The following is a 20,345-nucleotide window of genomic DNA, read 5'->3' as shown; positions in this document are numbered from 1 at the left end:
CAGAACTGCACCCAGCGGAACACCAACGTTAACTGCTGTCGGAAGAGGTGACCTCGCCAATCTTGACAACCTGTTCTGGCGGACAGATCCAAGAAAGAGCCTTTCCTGTAACACTGAGTTTTTCCTCCAAGTGTGAAAGCAGTAGGGTGTGGTCTTGGGTGTCGAAGGCTGATGATAAATCAGGAAGGACCAGCAGGGTGACATTTTAGATACTAGCCGGTAGTTTTTTTTACTCATCGGGATTTAAATTGGCCTTTTTAATGAGAGGAGTGACGACTGCCTGTTTGAAAACTTTGGGAACCGTGGCATCCCTTAATTAGATAATGGACTGATGAGAGAATTTAAGCTTCTCAGAAGATTCAATGTCATTGGAAAACTGTCTAATATTTATATTTCAAGTCTTCCTGTAGCTAATTTCTTTTCTCACTTGCTTAGGTTTAGTAAGTTTAACAGAACACTGAATAAGTGAATGATCAGATATCTGTTTGTCAAAAAATGAAACCGTTGAGCGACGTTTCGATGTAGATTCTTACATCGTTATCAAGCTAAAAGTGAGTACAACCAAATAGTGAGGAGCATATGTACATGGTATGCTGCAGCAGCGATGATCAGAGCATAAACTTAACCACCTACAGCGTGTCTTTACCAACCTCAACCAGTATCCCACAAACCTAGTCAAGAGGACCACCTCCATCACGCTCCAGGACAAACGCAAAATGACGAAGCATGAAGCCGCCCCCATTAAAATTACCCTTCCTTATATTGGCAAGACCTCCCACCAAATCAGCAGACTTCTCAAGCACCAAGCAGGTATCGACACCATCTTCTCTGACTCTCCAACCCTCAGGACCATTCTCCAGGCCAATGGCCGTAATCCACCCTCCACTAAGCAACCCCACAAAGAAGTGATTTACAAGATTAACTGTGAATGTGGTGATTCTTATATAGGTGAAACCTCTCGTCCCGTTGACGCCCGCATAAGAGAACATAAAACCCGGCCCCGATTTCTCGAAACAAACTTAAGTTCTTACTCAAATTTCAAACTGAGTTTGACAATTTGAAACAACTGAATTTTGAACTCAGCTGCATTTTTTTAATAAAAAAGCCCAAAATACTTAAGTATTCTATTCACCAAACTCAAGTTGTCTACTATGTTTGAGTTTAATATCTATTTCAATTCATTCTGGGAAATGCATTTTCTCAAATTTGAGTAAAAATTTGAACTTAAGTCAAAACTCAGACTTAAGTTTGATTCGAGAAATCGGGGCCTGTACAGCTAAGGCAGACAGCAAATCAGCCCTCTCAGATCACCAGCAAAAGTTCCCTACTCATCAAATCAAGTGTGACGAATTCGAAGTCCTGTCAACCAATAATCAGGACTTCACAAAAGAAAACTGTTGGAAGCCATCGAAATCCGCCGCCACATACCTTTGATCAACCGTGACCAAGGATACTACATCCCATCAGCCTATGAAGAACTAATATAGACCATCAAAGCCTGTCTATTTGTTGTTACTACTTAATCCCCCTGTTTATTTGCTTCATCACTAGTGCTATTTGTTGTTTTTAGTTCCCTACTTGCCTCTTCCAATTATGTACCACTTGTTATTTCTATTACACATTGTTGTTAATGTTAATCTGCTGCTTGTCACAACATACCATGTATATATGCTGCTCACCATTTGGTTGTACTCACTTTTAGCTTGATAACGATGTAAGAATCTACATCGAAACGTCGCTCAACGCAAATAAACCAGAAGTTGTCATCCATAAAGTTGTATGTTTCATTGTTGACTCACCAACTTCTAGAATGCCGATCAAACAATTATCTGTTTGTCACTAACATCAAGGGCATCCAGAATATCACAACTATCCATGGTTATGACTAGTTCTAGTGTATGGCCTGATCGATGAGTTGGACCAGACACGTGCTGTAGGAGACTGATGTCACAGAAGGATTTATCAAAGGAGTCAGACACAGAATCAACATGGATATTGAAATCCCATATTAGAGTGTGAGTGAATATGGTTTTAAGCAACATTCCAGCAATATCACGGCGGGGGACACCAGAAATGGGTTTCACACATTGTACCCATGTGGGGAATCGAACCCGGGTCTTCGGCGTGACGAACGAACGCTTTAACCACTAGGCTACCCCGCCGCCCCAAATCCCCTATTAGAACCAGATGACCTGGTTCAAGGCCAGTTTTGACAAGGCTGAACTAACATTCAGGAACACTTGCCACATGAATCTGGTCGCTGAAATTTTGGGAAGAAAACCCATTCCAGCTGCGTTATATACTCATCATCGTAATTTATGTGATCGTTTAACAACCATTTCATTACCTAGCTGTTCCCGGAACATTCCTGCATCATCGATTTATGTGTTAAAGAAAGTTTTGTTCACTACATTTCAAAGAAATAAAAGATGTGTTGCAAAAATATAGTTTTGTTTCGTTTTCACGATGATCCTGCCAATGTTCCCATATGGGAACATACCTGTATCTCTGGAACCGTTGGAGATATCAGTATGAAAGTTTGAAGTTTTCTTAGTTACACCATTATGAGACTCTCTTGTAAATTTAAGGTGTTTCTGACAATGGGATCTAGTGCCGATTTGATAAAGGTAAAATCATTCATTCTTACTGATAAAACTATCTTTTGACATTAATGTTACGAAATTCCGAACAGCACAATGCCGTTTCAGATGTAGTTCTCATGATCTTCTAATAGAAAAAGGTAGGCATTTAGGGGTATAAAGGGAAAACCGATTGTGTAAATCAGGAAGTAGAAGATGAATACCCTTTCTTGCTTGTTTGTCCATTGTATGCGAATATCAGAAGAGAATACATAAAGAAATATTTCTATTTGAACCCCCAAATAGACAAATTCTATACCCTCGTGTCATCTCAACATCAAACAGTCACACACTATCTTGCAATGTATATATACCCTGCAATGAATATCAGATCCTCTGCAAGACAGATGTGATATTATTTACGATATATACAGGACAAAATAAGTTAGGGATCTTTACATTTTTATGATTGATATTTTTCAGTGTGTCAATGAATTAATAAATCATTATTAATAATTTCAAAATTTACATATATCCCTAACTATTTTTGTCCAGTATATGTATTTCTATTGCACCCTTTGCTACTGTATGTAAAACTATACTATAGGCCTATGGTCTTTTCAGTACTGTAAACAAATTTTGATTGATTGAATGGTCATGCTGATGTTGGTGACTATATCATAACCATAATTCTTCATCACTATACAGTTGTAATGGTGTTTGCCAAAATGCGAGCGTATCCTGTATTCGTCACAAACACATGTCGAGGCAAGTCTAGCAGCAGGCTCACCATATGTCAAGCTAGCAGTCGAAGGGTCCCGAATGAGCGCCCGAGCCACAGCTATATGTACTTCCAGTAAACATACCTTACATCCGAACACAGAGACATGTTGTGCTACGCTGCATCCATTCACGCACAGTCTTAACCCAGTTTGATCGCGACAGGTATAGTAACCCCCGTGCTCTATTCAGCTTGCACAAAGCGCAGCTTTTTAATCGCGCCGTAAGCTTTACAGATATGCATTACCACGACTTTAAATTTAACACAAGCCAACTATGTTTGTAAAAATAGGAGGCACACGTATGACGTGAGATAGGTCACATGCTCATACAGTTGAAACTGTTAGCGGCTGACGCCGAAAAACCTGTCTAGCGGATACGAAACGATCACCACAAGGGCGAAATGGCTTCTGAGACTGAGAAAAGACAGCCAAAGATTGAAATAGAGCGCTTTGAATCTGGGACTAACAAAGACGACGTTCCCACTGCAGACGACCACTCACCACTGTCTTGTGTACGTGTAGATACACAACGGTATGTGAACGAAACAAGGTTTGTTCTGTTTTGTATAATTTGTTTGTGTGCAATTTATTTATATCTATATGTACAACGTTTATTTAACTTGCATGTCTAAGTCGACAGACATATCGGTTTACCGGGAGTTGGGTTCCCCTGGTTGTTCAATGCCTGTAGTAGGGTTGTATGTTCTCCGCAATATATGCCAAACTCATTGTTAGATCCCCACTCACTTCATCATGTTCAGTTGCATTTGATCAGGGCATGATGATATTCTCGTAATGGTTCGTATTCGAGATACAGGAATCAGATATGCTGCTCTGAACACTCCAGTTCCGAGATTTTGGAAGTCTCATCGTTCATTGCCCATAGATAGATTGTCAGATCGACTTGAAGAGTTCTGTAATGAACTATCTGATTATATTTGATGTATTTTCTGATCATCTGTATATTTATTATTTGCAAGAGGCTTAGTTGTTACTGCAGATGTCAGACGCGTGTTCCTGTATTTGTACCAATGCGGATTATGACTGAAACAATATGGCTACATCTTTCAGAAAGGCTCCTCCCTCGGATACAAAGTATGATGGCGGCAACAGGAAGAAGCTGGTTGTGTTAACAGGGGCCTACTATGGCGCATTTGTGGCACTTGGATTTCCGTTCGCCTTCGGGGCTCTCTACAATGACATACTGGATACATTTAATTCGACGAGAGGAGAAACATCTCTGGTGCCAGCGTTTTGTATAGGATGCACGTTTGGTATTGGTAAGTGTGCTAACCAAAAATGCATAACGATGTGCTGCACGTAATTGAGTAAGTGAGCGAGTCAGCAATTTTCAGCTGTACTGTGATTTGAACTGGCTATACAATAGTACATGTATATTTTAAAGAACAGTGCAATCAGAAATAATAAACTAGCGGAATAAAGTAACTGTTCATTATTTGATGTGATGCCATATTTTAATGCAAAAAGATAATACCAAAGAGGTCCCCAAACCTCGAAATTTAAATCACCTTCAAAAGTTCACGGTATACGGTAACATGATTTGTGATGTTTTCCTTAATCACTGTTTAACTGTTGACAGGATAAGATCGAAATCTGTATGATTTGACACTAGGCATCGTGACACGTGAGATGTGGTGTCAAAGGTCAGTTCACAAATTCAGTATCGTGTGTGTCCCACCATTAGTGTTGATGCAGGTTTTACAACAACGACGCATAGACAACACTAAGCGATTGGAGAAATCTTGGGGAATGATGTTCCATGTTTGAACCAACGCTTCTTCCAATTCAGCTTAGTCAATAGCTGATTCTGGGTTTGACGTCGCTCCAGTTCATCCCAAACATGCTCAATAGGAAACTGATCCGAAGAAATAGCTGGCAAGGGGAATACAGGAATTTTCTTCTGTCTCAGGAAATCTGTCAACACAAAACGACATGTGGACGGGTATTATCCTGCTGAAGCGTGAAGTTACATCTCTGTAATCGCAGTCAGACTACCACTGACAATGACAAGTTGTGTCGGACCATGTGATGTGATACGCCCATACCATAGCGCTTTCGATACCAAACTGTCGACGTTGAAAAACGCACGCTTCAGCATACCGTTCAGCATCGCCGTCTGTACACCCTTTGCCCTGCCATTTGAGCTGTCCAAAAGAAAACCCGACTCGTCAGTGAACAAAACACCATCCTAATCCTGTCTCATGTGCCGTAGATGCTGTCTGCATCCAGCAAGACGTACCTGTCGGTGACGTTGGAACAAAATTGGACATATTGCGGATATTGTGCTCCCTCAGTCTCTTCCGTACAGCCCTGGAACTGATTGGACGTAAGCCAGAAATGGTCCGAGCAGTCAAACTCGCAGTCTGGAATCGATTCCTTAGATGGGTCAGCCGAATGTGGTTGTCTTGCTGACGTGACGTCACGCGTGGACGGTCGGTCCGATGAAAATTTCTCGTGTTGCCATAATGTTGAAAACGTCTCTATAGAGATTATACCGTGGTTCGATGGACACCAAAATGTCATGCCACTTCATTTTGAACCATTCCAGTCTCCAGCATCCCCACTGGACGCTGATTTTCTGTAAGCCGTGACATGACGTACACACAGTTTAGTTTGAAATTGACGTGTTTTCCACAAAATTTAAACGTTAGAGAATAATCAATCGGTCTTCAGTTTTCAATATCAGTTGTAAGAACTTCAGGTGTCAAAAGGCATGCAAAAAGTGAATAAGTTCATTGTGCCCAGATATACGTTCCACGGGCGATACGTGACATCAAATGTCATGCAAAGTGCTTTGATACATGCTTATTTAGGGTTATTTAACTTTTCAAATAACTCCTATTTTATTAAATTTTATGTTATGCACAGTTACCATTTTTCGTTAATGTATACACCCTTGCTTTAATTAAGCACCACCCTATTTTGAAAATAAGATGTGATGCTACAGAAAAGTAAGGGTGCAGCCATCAATTTAATCAACCTGTAGTTAAAGAAGCATTATCCATTGACAGTTTTAAAAATACCTTAACCTTTTCTATTCTTTATGAAAAAATATGTACATGAAAATGTGATGGGACTGGATTTTTACCCAAAATAACTATTCCTCTCCTGCTCTAACTACACAATTAAATTCAGTTTTGGCTAAAAATAGCAATTCTGTTATATAACCAAATGACATTTACACATCAAGTAAGCTTTAATTATGCATAATTCAGGAAGAACCCGAATGTCAAAGATTCAGATTTTTTTCCAACAATTGAGATTGCTAATTGACAAAAACTGAAATGATTTTGAGTTTATTGTAATGAATAAACAGTTCTCCTTGCCGGATACTGATACTTACAGCTAATATCTGTATGTTTTGTTTGTAAAGCAAATTTTACTGCATTTTGAAATTTTACTCTTTTTTTAGTTTGTTTGACTGTAACGATTCCTAAATCTTAGTTTACAAACTTTCATCCATCCACAATAAATAACGAATTTATAGGCCACACAACAATAAATTATTACTTTCACAAAATAAGGTAACTTGTTTTAGGACAGAAAAACACCTGTTTTAAATATAGGCAATTATCCTAATTACAATACATGGTAATTTCAATGATGTTTTCGTTTTGGAAATGTTAAATGCTTGCTCTATCAAATTATAAAGGTTATATTTTTGGAAAGAGTTTAGAATTTAATTTCAGACAAAATTAATTGGTAAAAAATACAGGGTGGTGCTTATTATATGCACAGATGTATATATCACAAACTTAAAAGTAGTTGTACAACAGCAAATATTGCTAGTATTAGACTGCGATCTATAACATGATATAAATATAAATGTGGGGCAAGACCCCAGTCTCAGTCAATCATCACACAACCGATTTATAACCTGCAGAACTTTGTACACAAAATTTAATGATATCTATTTCTTTAAAAAAAAGTAATATTTAATGAGTATTAACATAACTGAAAAGGTCCTTGGCTGTTTTCACACAATTATATTTATCCCTAAAATCAACAGAGCGGAGCTGGACATGCTTGACAGAGAAGTTTCATCACTAAGGATACGGACGATCCTCACCTTTCAGTAAACAGTCGTGTCTATGTCTTAAATAGCCACAATGGCATCTGGGGCTGTAACGATACATCGAACTATCGATGGATTGCAATTGTTGAGTCTCCGATAGAAATAAATCGATTGTAGAAACGGAAAACTATCGATGCATCGATAGTATGTCTGACTATCGGAGGTTTAGTAATAAATTGACTTCTGTTGACAAATGTTTATGTTCTTTTGTATTTTTTTATTTGATTTGCTGCTTCATTGAGTTTATATTTTAAGTGTTTACTTGGTCGGGGTTTCAAATTTATTGTCAGTTGTCAAAAGACTGAAACTACTTCAACTTGTTTTCGTTTCATATAACCTATAAATTCATTTGGGAAAAGACTTCAAATGAGACAATTGAAGAAGTAAAACAGTTGGTCGCAATAGAATATCGCAATAGTATGTTGCAATAGACTATCGTACGGAAGCGTTCTAGTGCCACAGTCTGAAGTTTTTAGGAGGAGATTAAAAAAGCACAACATCTGACCCCGACGTCCAGCGATACGCTCGATGTTTGCATGCTTGGCGAGCACAACATGATGGGCACGGATTAGATCCACAGATGAGTCCCGGCTTCCTCGGGACAGTTCTGATGGTGGTTTAGCGGGCTGCAGGCGTCCAGAAGAACGTCTTCATGTCACCAGCGGCGGTGGAAGCATAGCAACTCATAGAACACAGTTCAGCATTGTAAATGGCAGTCTGATTAGCGTACAATCCCGGCACGACATTATTCAAGATTCATCGTGCTCCAATCCTCTGTGCAAATGCAGGAACGCAGCGTCACATTGAAGCAGGGTTGCCCGTGTTCAGATGCTTTAGGCAGCATAACGTTGCTGTAATGTCATGGAAGGCTGTCCATCCGGACGTGTTCCCCAGGAAAATGTCCGGGGTGATGAGTTAGGCAATCTCGGGTTGGCATTTTACAGCATCCCCAACGTGTCAAACAGCGTCACCCAAACGAATATTGCTATTTTCTATAACATAACACAAACATCATCTGGCAGCGTGAACAGTGCACTCCCTACCTATAAATTTTGTTTCAAACTTCAGGTTGTGGTCCAGGGTGCTGTTGTACCACTAAGGTGGTCGTAACTTCCATTCCTTAACACGACCTAAGCACTAAGGTTGTTTTTTACAACGGCACTCTGGGCTTCATTACACATAACGATTTTGGCGCTATGACGAAAGTACATGAGGCACTGCAACCTGAGATGGTCACTAGGTGTAGAGGTATACACAAATTAGTTTTTGTTCATATTCTTAGGTTTCCTGAGTGGGATCTTCATCAAGATATTTGGGATGAAGACCGTGATGACAGCTGGAGGATTGGTCAGCTCATTAGGGTTATTCACAAGCTGGTTCGCCCAGTCCGTTGCGCATCTCATAGTTACTGCTGGCGTTATGAATGGTGAGTCACATCGCTCTCCACCTGCTTCTGATCTGCATTGTGTGATGTTGTAGAGTATATTTCACCCAACAACTCATGATAATGAGTTCTATAACATGAAGTACGATTTGTTTCAATGTATTTCCTAAGACACTGGACATGCAAGACGTCATAGATACCACTTGTTAGTGTTTAACGCCCCGTCAGCAAGACGTCATAGATACCACGTGTTAGTGTTTAACGCCCCGTCAGCAATATTGAAGCTACATAGAGACAGAGACCTATAAATAAGACACTGGACATGCAAGACGTCATAGATACCACGTGTTAGTGTTTAACGCCCCGTCAGCAATATTGAAGCTACATAGAGACAGAGACCTATAAATAAGACACTGGACATGCAAGACGTCATAGATACCACGTGTTAGTGTTTAACGCCCCGTCAGCAATATTGAAGCTACATAGAGACAGAGACCTATAAATAAGACACTGGACATGCAAGACGTCATAGATGTTTAACGCCCCGTCACAATATTGTACATAGAGACAGAGACCTATAAATAAGTTTAACGCCCCCCGTCAGCAATATTGAAGCTACATAGAGACAGAGACCTATAAATAAGCTACATAGAGACAGAGACCTATAAATAATTCAGTCTGGACGTGTTATCACATAAAATATTCACATTCAAAAGTTCTCTCACAATATACATGAAGAGATTCTTGTTACTGGTAAATAATTCAGGACGTATTTAAGGACTCCAAACAAGTCTGCATTGTTTCTTGATGCCAAACTGAAAATAGAAATAATTCACTGGCTATTTATATAATATATAAATAGTTACAGTTCATTCAGTCTCGTGAAATTTCCGAGTTATAATGGTCTTTAGTAACCTGTGCTGGCTTAACAGGGCTGACGGAAGACATAGTAGCCCAATTGTGGGGAATAACTTTCATCGTGTCAATCACCAGATTGTCAGGTTCAGATTCGATTGCCGTCATCACTGATTGTCGACCGCAATGTTAAACAACAAACATATCTAAATGACAGACAGATAGATATTTTATTCAGTATAAAGGCCCATAATACAATATTTGTGGCCAATGTAGTATATCTAAATGTATACACTTCCAAAATCACGTAGGATATGATGATATATAATGCTGCTACTATAAGTATTACACCAAAGGACATTTGTTGACAGACATCCAGTGCAAGAGCGTTTATGTATGTAAAACCTCACACCCAAACCAGCTGATAGTTTGCACGTACCACGCGCAGTAGGGTGTTATTTCTGATTTTGTTTCTTTCAAGGAATATCGATTAAGTGCCGATTCACTTCCTTAATGGGAATGGCTGTATCTGCTAATAAGAATGTTTGTGTTTGGCGATGTCGAATTAACGACAGGCCAATGTAAACCTTTGACCTCATGCCAGATTTGTCGGTTGATTGGTTGACGCGGAGCGTCATATTGCCCGCGTTGGTTGAACCTGTTCATAATTATCTTACAACAATATCTCACAAGTTAATTCCAAGTATGCCCTACTCTTGTTGGAGTATGTCAAAACCTACCAGTTTTTCAACAATAATCCTGCAGTAGGTTGGGTTCAGGACTTGAGATGAGCTTTCCCTGAAGGTCGGGAGACATATTGTTTTGGCTGAGTTTCCATCGCCATTGTGCGTCGGTCGGCGTTCATAACTCTAAAACTACTTGGACAATCTTCACCCAAATTGGTATACTGCCTCTGAATACCATGAAGACGTGCCTTGGGTGGGGGGGTGTTCAAAAAAAATAATTCTGTTTTCATGGCAACAATTTGGACTTTGTCTTTTTGAAGGGTTAAGTTCGTTTCCGGAGCAAAATTGTGAAACTAATTTCAAGCAGAAGTGCATTTTTTGGGTTTGAAGTTTTCTTTCAATTCTATTTTTTTCTGTTTCAATTGCAACAAATTTGGACTTGGCCTTTTGAAGGGTAGGGTTAGTGTTCGAATTATAACTGTACAAACAACTTCACCCATCTTCAGACAACTGTGGAGTTGTTGATTTGTTGATAGGCAATTAAGTTCAATTGAATATAACAATATTAAATGAAGACTTTAGAAACATAATAACATACTATCAATAATATGTATTTTCATACTTAGAGATTTTGAAATTGAAGTAGTCTGTCATACAGACCCTAAAGCATATACATGTATATCCAAGAAAGCCCACACAAGTCTAGAAAATGTGGCAAGTCTAGATTTCCACAGCTTCTGAAAATGAAGAAAGTCTCAGGGCTCTTTTTCATTATATTTTATCTTTTTTTCCATGAGCTTTTTTCTGTAAAATATGTTCATTTCAGAGACTAACTGTTAGTTTAAAATTGAAGGAATCAGATGAATTGTTTGAGGTCTCACCGTTGAATTGGGAGAAGGGGTTGGGGGTCGGGACATCTGTTTTACGAGTAAAAACACTTTCTATTGTCGTCTGGTCGGATAAGACCAATAACTCAAATGATTAACTATGACTGGTAGGCTACTACGACAAACAACTTATCCACGAAATATTGTCTGAATTGGTGCTCCTAATATTTTGTCATCTGATGTGTTTCAGGGATTGGAAACAGTTTCATCTTCATATCCACCACAACACTGGTTGCAGGTACATTCAACAAGCCCCGAACTCGGAGTATTGCACTGGCAGGAATTATGTTCAGTGGTGGAGTAGGAACTGTTGTATTCCCGTACATAATCACTGGACTCAAGAGTGTTTACGGATTGCGAGGAACCCTTCTGTTGATCAGCTGCTTTTATCTTCAAACCATCCTTTCAACATTGGTCATAACATCCAGTGTTGGGAATCAGCAGTTCTTCAAAAGCCAACCAATTAAAGACCACGTTACGGGGAAAGACTCCAAATCCAACTGGAGGCAAATGCTGAGACCAATCTTCAAATCCTTCGTGATTACATCATGCCTTTCATTTGGAGCAGCAAACAACATCAGTGGTATTTTATCGGATCTGACTAAAAGTAGAGGATTCTCTGAGGAAAGCGGGCTAGCACTGATACTTTACTTCAACTCATTCAACACAATGGCTCGGCTTTTGGGTGGCATTCTGAAGCTTATACCTGGACTCCATAGTGTCATCATATTCACATTGTCCGCAGCTCTTCATGGTAAGTCTAGATGCATCATATCCACATTGTCCGCGGCTCTTCATGGTAAGTCTAGATGCATCATATCCACATTGTCCGCGGCTCTTCATGGTAAGTCTAGATGTATCATATCCACATTGTCCGCGGCTCTTCATGGTAAGTATAGATGTATCATATCCACATTGTCCGCGGCTCTTCATGGTAAGTATAGATGCATCATATTCACATTGTCCGCGGCTCTTCATGGTAAGTCTAGATGTATCATATCCACATTGTCCGCGGCTCTTCATGGTAAGTATAGATGTATCATATCCACATTGTCCGCGGCTCTTCATGGTAAGTATAGATGTATCATATCCACATTGTCCGCGGCTCTTCATGGTAAGTATAGATGCATCATATTCATTGTCCGCGGCTCTTCATGGTGTATAGATGCATCATATTCACATTGTCCGCGGCTCTTCATGGTAAGTATAGATGTATCATATCCACATTGTCCGCGGCTCTTCATGGTAAGTATAGATGTATCATATCCACATTGTCCGCGGCTCTTCATGGTAAGTATAGATGTATCATATCCACATTGTCCGCGGCTCTTCATGGTAAGAATATAGATGTATCATATCCACATTGTCCGCGGCTCTTCATGGTAAGTCATATCCATGTCATCATGGTATATCCACATTGTCCGCGGCTCTTCATGGTAAAGTATAGATGTATCATATCCACCGCGGCTCTTCATTATAGATGGTAAGTATAGATGTATCATATCCACATTGTCCGCGGCTCTTCATGGTAGTAAGTATAGATGCATCATATCCACATTGTCCGCGGCTCTTCATGGTAAGTATAGATGTATCATATCCACATTGTCCGCGGCTCTTCATGGTAAGTATAGATGTATCATATCCACATTGTCCGCGGCTCTTCATGGTAAGTATAGATGTATCATATCCATTGTTGCTCTTCATGGTAAGTATAGATGTATCATATCCACATTGTCCTATGCATCATATCCACATTCATGGCTCTTCATGGTAAGTATAGATGTATCATATCCACATTGTCCGCGGCTCTTCATGGTAAGTCTAGATGCATCATATCCACATTGTCCATGGCTGTTCATGGTAAGTTTAGATGCATCATATCCACATTGTTCATGGCTCTTCATGGTAAGTCTAGATGCATCATATTCACATTGTCCATGGCTGTTCATGGTAAGTCTAGATGTATCATATCCACATTGTCCGCGGCTCTTCATGGTAAGTATAGATGCATCATATTCACATTGTCCGCGGCTCTTCATGGTAAGTCTAGATGTATCGTTTTCACGTTGTCTGCGACTTTTCGTGCTAATTCAAGAATTAGAGAATGAGTTGAGTTTAAGTTCACTTCTATGAACAGGAATTAGAGCATAGAAACATGACTCAGCTTGATGTGAGAGGACTTTACTCAGTGCAGGACGAATGTGGGTTTCGCTCCCGATGTCAGTGATACAGTTCTTCAAGCTGGTCATGTGTCGATCGTTTTTTAATTACTAACACATTATTGAAATATACTTTGGTGATAACAAATGCCCGCTGCTATCATACTTTGTTGACAGGCCTCGCGTTGATAATTCTGGGAGCAACCTCCGACTGGGTGGTTTCGGCAGTGTTGATATCAGCAGCTGGGGCTGGCATGGGCGGGATGATAAGCATGCTTCCCGTCGTCCCACTGGAGGTCCTTTCGCAGGAAATGCTACCGTTCGGCCTCGGGTTCTGTGGGATGATGAATGGTGCTGTCACTCCAGTAGTGGGGGCAGTTATGGGTAATTATGACACGGCTATGTTGGCGTTATTCATGTGCAAATTGACACAAGTAGACACAGGGATCCTATTCTAAACAAGCGACGTTACCGTCATTGAATGTTATATGGGATCGTTTCACCGAGGTTTGTATATCTGGTGACTTTATAACACGTAACACCCATATCATGGGCATGTACACTCACTTAGTTAATTTCATATCTAATATAGCTTCAGTCATATCTCTCCGTGCACGTGTACACGGGATATGCTATTAACATGGAAAAATTGCAAAGTAACATATGAAGATCAGGGCTAGAATTGGTCTTCAGTAACCCATGTTTGTCGTAAGAGGCGACTAACGGGATCGGGTGGTCAGGCTCGCTGACTTGGTTGGCACATGTTATCGTATCCAAAATGCGTAGATCGATGCTCATGCTGTTGATCACTGGATTGTCTGGTCCAGACTCTATTATTTACAGACCACCGCAATATATCTGGAATATTGCTGAGTGCGGCGTAAAACTAAACCCACTCACTCACTCAAAGTAAAATATATAACGCCATTTTGAAAGCGCGATTAGCGCAGCTTCAACTAACCAAGGAGCACATATAATTGAGTATACTTAACAATCGGCGTATGGTGGAGAAGGATGAGGTGCAGTTAACTGCAATGTGGCAGACGCTGTGCCCCGACTGTGCCAACTTTTGTAAATTAGGGGATTGAGGGGTAAAGTTGGCAGGAGGTCTGGTGAAGATAAAAAAAGACATAAGCAACTTTGACTGTTTATGGTTTTTATTTTACACCATTTACACTATATTTCCACATATACATCCATCAGCAGCCATCAATGACATTGATTTCCAGTGCCTCGGAAAGCTTGCAATACATACATTCACAGATTCATCAATACATACATCCATCAATACATGCATTCATACATTCATCAATGCATACATTCATCAATACATACATTCATAGATTCATCAATACATATTCATACATTCATCAATACATACATTCATCAATACATGCATTCATAGATTCATCAATACATACATTCATCAATACATACATTCATACATTCATCAATACATACATTCATAGATTCATCAATACATACATTCATCAATACAAACATTCACAGATTCATCAATACATACATTCATAGATTCATCAATACATACATTCATAGATTCATCAATACATACATTCATGAATACATACATTCATAGATTCATCAATACATATCCATACATTCATCAATACATACATTCATAGATTCATCAATACATACATTCATAGATTCATCAATACATACATTCATAGATTCATCAATACATACATTCATACATTCATCAATACATACATTCATAACATTCATCAATACATACATTCATAGATTCATCAATACATATCCATACATTCATCAATACATACATTCATAGATTCATCAATACATACATACATTCATAGATTCATCAATACATACATTCATAGATTCATCAATACATATATTCATACATTCATAGATTCATCAATACATATCCATACATTCATCAATACATACATTCATAGATTCATCAATACATACATTCATAGATTCATCAATACATACATTCATCAATACATACATTCATAGATTCATCAATACATACATTCATAGATTCATCAATACATATATTCATAGATCATCAATACAAACATTCACAGATTCATCAATACATACATTCATAGATTCATCAATACAAACATTCATAGATTCATCAATACATACATTCATAGATTCATCAATACATACATTCATAGATTCATCAATACAAACATTCATAGATTCATCAATACAAACATTCATAGATTCATCAATACATACATTCATAGATTCATACATTCATAGATTCATCAATACATTCATAGATTCATCAATACAAACATTCATAGATTCATCAATACATATCCATACATTCATCAATACATACATTCATAGATTCATCAATACATACATTCATAGATTCATCAATACATATCCATACATTCATCAATACATACATTCATAGATTCATCTATACATACATTCATAGATTCATCAATACATACATTCATCAATACATACATTCATAGATTCATCAATACATATCAACATTCATCATTCATCAATACATACATTCATAGATTCATCAATACATACATTCATAGATTCATCAATACATACATTCATCAATTCATCAAACATTCATAGATTCATCAATACAAACATTCATAGATTCATCAATACATACATTCATAGATTCATCAATACATACATTCATAGATTCATCAATACATACATTCATCAATACATACATTCATAGATTCATCAATTAAAACATTCATAGAATCATCAATACAAACATTCATAGATTCATCAATACAAACATTCATAGATTCATCAATACATACATTCATAGATTCATCAATACATACATTCATAGATTCATCAATACATACATTCATCAATACATACATTCATAGATTCATCAATACATACATTCATAGATTCATCAATACATTCATAGATTCATAAATACAAACATTCATAGATTCATCAATACAAACATTCATAGATTCATCAATACAAACATTCATAGATTCATCAATACAAACATTCATAGATTCATCAATACAAACATTCATAGATTCATCAATACATACATTCATAGATTCATCAATACAAACATTCATAGATTCATCAATACATAACATTCATAGATTCATCAATACATACATTCATAGATTCATCAATACATGCATTCATAGATTCATCAATACATTCATAGATTCATCAATACATACATTCATAGATTCATCAATACAAACATTCATAGATTCATCAATACATACATTCATAGATTCATCAATACATACATTCATAGATTCATCAATACATACTTTCATCAATACAAACATTCATAGATTCATCAATACAAACATTCATAGATTCATCAATACATACATCCATAGATTCATCAATACATACATTCATCATCAAACACATGCATTCACCAATACAAACATTCATAGATTCATCAATACATACATTCATAGATTCCTCAATGCATACATTCATCTATACATACATTCATAGATTCATCAATACATACATTCATCAATACATACATTCATAGATTCATCAATACATACATTCATCAATACATTCATCAATACATATAAATTCATCAATACATACATTCATCATGCATACATTCATCAATCATCAATACATACATTCATCAATACATGCACATCATAGATTCATCAATACATCCATTCATATTCAACAATACATCATAGATTCATCAATACATGCATTCATAGATTCATCAATTCATAGATTCATGCATAGATTCATCATCAATACATACATTCATAGATTCATCAATACATACATTCATAGATTCATCAATACATTCATACATTCATCAATACATACATTCATAGATTCATCAATACATACATTCATAGATTCATCAATACATACATTCATAGATTCATCAATACATACATTCATAGATTCATCAATACATACATTCATCAATACATGCATTCATCAAGATTCATCAATACATGCATTCATAAATTTATCAATACATATTCATACATTCATCAATACATGCATTCATACATTCATCAATACATACATTCATCAATACATGCACTCATAGATTCTTCAATACATCCATTCATCAATACATACATTCAAAGATTCATCAATACATATTCTTCCATCATCAATACATACATTCATCGATTCATCAATACTATTCATTTACAAAGCAGTTAGGTTTGATACACCATTACATAAGCATACTCAAAGATTGTGTTGGTGGCATTCTTCGGAGTTTGAAGTCTCAGATCTAACTACCGGTACTATATATATAACTATATATAAATAACTATATATACTACTGTACGCTCGGTATTCTCATCACTTTATATATATATAAATCTATATATATATATATATATATATATATATTAGATAGATAGATAGATTATATAGATAGAATAGATAGATAGCATGGATAGATAGAATAGATAGATAGATTACAAAGGTAATGTTCTCTTTCAGGTTTGATGTTTGACAACATGGGATCGTATGAAGTTCCGTTCTACGTCTTTGGAAGCATAGCCATTGGAGCAGCGGCGTTGACGATAGTCGTGTTTACATCAGTAGAATGTCGATCCAAGAAACAGTGCCTTAATTCTATGATAAGACTGTAGTCTACAAGCAGCAGTTGGCAATGAACAACGATTGTTTTTTAAGTCATCACTACTTCTGTAGAAAAGTACCTTTGTGTCAACTAGAGATATGTGACCTGGCTGATTGTGTGTCTTGGTGCTGATTGGTCGTTGATCATGTTTGTAAACACCGGTTTTCCTGGCATCCACTACGACTAGGTAAACGACTGTGCTGAAATACCGCCACCTGCGTCAAGTGTCCATCTGTCTGTAGAGCTATCGTGGTTTTCGGATACTTTTTCTTACCACTGACACACACACAGCCATGTCAAACGTCTTAACTTGTGTTCAATGTTGAATTACTCCAATGCCTTGAGTTTTGACAAATCATCTATGATTTCAATTCCCTGATTATCTAATTGAATAGAAAGTGAGTACTTTGTGGACGGAATATATGGATAAAAATAACTCAAACATTATCACGACTTAAATAACCAAATGACCGAATCGTTTGCAAAATGAATTTAACAATCGCCAGATGCATTTTGGAAAATATTTAATAAAAAGGTAAAACTGAAAACAAATTCATACCGGACATTTCCAGATGCTTGGATGCTTATAACAATATATACCAGAAACTCCTCACCACCGTGGGGCTTTATATGTTATTTGTTAGACGGAAAAGTTAGACAAAGTAACTGATGTGGTAATGTAAAGACCGACTGTAAATCATTTACAGTACTTTTATATACTGGAGTCCTTCACTTAGTATTCAATCGGCATTTTCATTGTATCCTGGTTAACGGGCACTTAAAACCCCCGCTCATATACAAAACTACAGGTGGTCCGTTTGATCCAAATTAATTTTGACAGATGTTTTGGGAAGGTTTTCTTCTCAATGCATTCCCAATGCCTCATTAATTCTTGTATTTTATTTTTGCAGAAAATAATCGCTTAACATTAGCGCAAGCTTCATTTAGAAAGAAGTTACTATTGAACGACCGATAATGTTTTTGTAATCCAAATGTTCACGCAGATACAAGGAAACCCCTAAACACGGCACAGCGTATCTTCATAGGCGATATAAAGCAACTTACTGAGTCTGAACTGGATAATAGGAATATACCTATGTGACAAAAACTGCTGAATAGATCCCATGTGAATCACGTGCACGATCTTATATTTTCATTTTTTTTTAAATGAGCGGGCATTACCTATATTAGGTTGTCCATATGCTGATGACACTATATTATTAAATGAAAATCCCCATTTTATATATGTATGGTTTAAACATTACCGTTTGAGGCACTTAAGAATCTTTGTCTGTGAACCAGCTAACTATGTACAAAAGAATATAGTTTAATCAGGGGCGGATTCATAGGGGTACTTGTGGGGTGCGCACATCCTCCCCCTTTCCCCTTCTCCACCGAAATAAATTTCCCTGAGGATAATTGCCCCCTTACCTTTGCACTTCATGAATTATGTGCAAGATCAATGTTCTTGCTGTTGATCACTGGATTATCTGGTCCAGACTCGATTATTACAGACCGCCGCCACATAGCTGGAATATTGCTGAGTGCGGCGTAAAACTAAACTCACTCCAAAATCCAGGATCCGCTGCTGTTTAATAAAAGGCCTTTTAGATGGTCTATACATGCACTTGCTTAGGAAAACAAGTCCATTAAAAAAAAAGAATATTTGTAAAGGGAATAAAAAGCTCAGACTGCAACGAAAGCAACGTATTCTTTATTAATAGCAAATAGAAATGTAGACAGAAAACTTGCTTATTTGGGTCTCGGCTAACAAAATTATTTACGCATTAAAATACATAAAAGAGAGCCATCCGCTCAGGTTTTCGAGATAGTTCAAATCATATATATCACAATATAAATACAGGTATGTAAAATGAGTGGATATATCACTGGTCATACAGAATAAGTCCAATGAACAGGTTTGGGCAATAAAATATTTGCGATATTTAAAAAGTAAAATATGTTCACCTTTTCATACCAACTTTCACGCAAACCATCATACAGTCTAGGGAAATGCAGGAATACGTGTCGTTCCTCCTCAATCCTTTCATTACACTTTCATCCACATTCATATTCGTATATCAGCCACTTTCCGGCGTTAGAGAAACCGCAGCTGATCTCAGTTTAGAGCTAGCAAAGCGGTAAGAACGTAGCATATGGATATTTACATAACTTCACACCCTCTTTAAACAAGTACGTTTATCACCACTCACTCGACGTGCATGCCATTCCATTCCAATCCAACACTAAAATACTATTCCGTGCAAATTTCCAGCATGCGTACACATACACTATTTTCTTTATT

At 37.5% G+C, this 20,345-nt stretch overlaps 1 protein-coding gene across 4 annotated transcripts; it reads left to right on the top strand.

The window, feature by feature from the left end:
- Nucleotides 1–3,547: 3,547 nt before the first annotated feature.
- LOC124265636 (monocarboxylate transporter 3-like) lies at nucleotides 3,548–19,338 on the top strand. 4 transcript variants are annotated; one of them, XM_046700424.1, is made up of 6 exons: nucleotides 3,551–3,911; nucleotides 4,433–4,641; nucleotides 8,740–8,883; nucleotides 11,460–12,023; nucleotides 13,606–13,812; nucleotides 17,899–19,338. In XM_046700424.1, exons 1-6 carry the CDS (start codon nucleotides 3,763–3,765, stop codon nucleotides 18,048–18,050), a joined length of 1,425 nt encoding a protein of 474 aa, XP_046556380.1. In that variant the 5' UTR covers nucleotides 3,551–3,762; the 3' UTR covers nucleotides 18,051–19,338. The 4 variants fall into 4 exon arrangements, with proteins under 4 accessions (XP_046556383.1, XP_046556380.1, XP_046556382.1 ...); XM_046700425.1 differs by having other exon boundaries at nucleotides 3,552–3,893; XM_046700427.1 differs by lacking the exon at nucleotides 13,606–13,812 and having other exon boundaries at nucleotides 3,548–3,911.
- Nucleotides 19,339–20,345: the final 1,007 nt, after the last annotated feature.

This window comes from Haliotis rubra, unplaced genomic scaffold (genome assembly GCF_003918875.1).
Source record: "Haliotis rubra isolate DU_JTF1 unplaced genomic scaffold, ASM391887v1 Scf99, whole genome shotgun sequence".
Taxonomy (NCBI): domain Eukaryota; kingdom Metazoa; phylum Mollusca; class Gastropoda; order Lepetellida; family Haliotidae; genus Haliotis; species Haliotis rubra.
Note: the sequence above shows the minus strand (reverse complement) of the source record. Positions and strands in the feature narration are given on the sequence as shown.

Bases quoted from the DNA above. Each gene is read 5' to 3' on its own strand.
- LOC124265636 (XM_046700424.1), top strand. From the start codon at position 3,763: ATGGCTTCTGAGACTGAGAAAAGACAGCCAAAGATTGAAATAGAGCGC. The intron at 4,642-8,739 runs GTAAGTGTGCTA...TCATATTCTTAG, and splicing joins AGGATGCACGTTTGGTATTG to GTTTCCTGAGTGGGATCTTC. The intron at 13,813-17,898 runs GTAATTATGACA...GTTCTCTTTCAG, and splicing joins AGTAGTGGGGGCAGTTATGG to GTTTGATGTTTGACAACATG.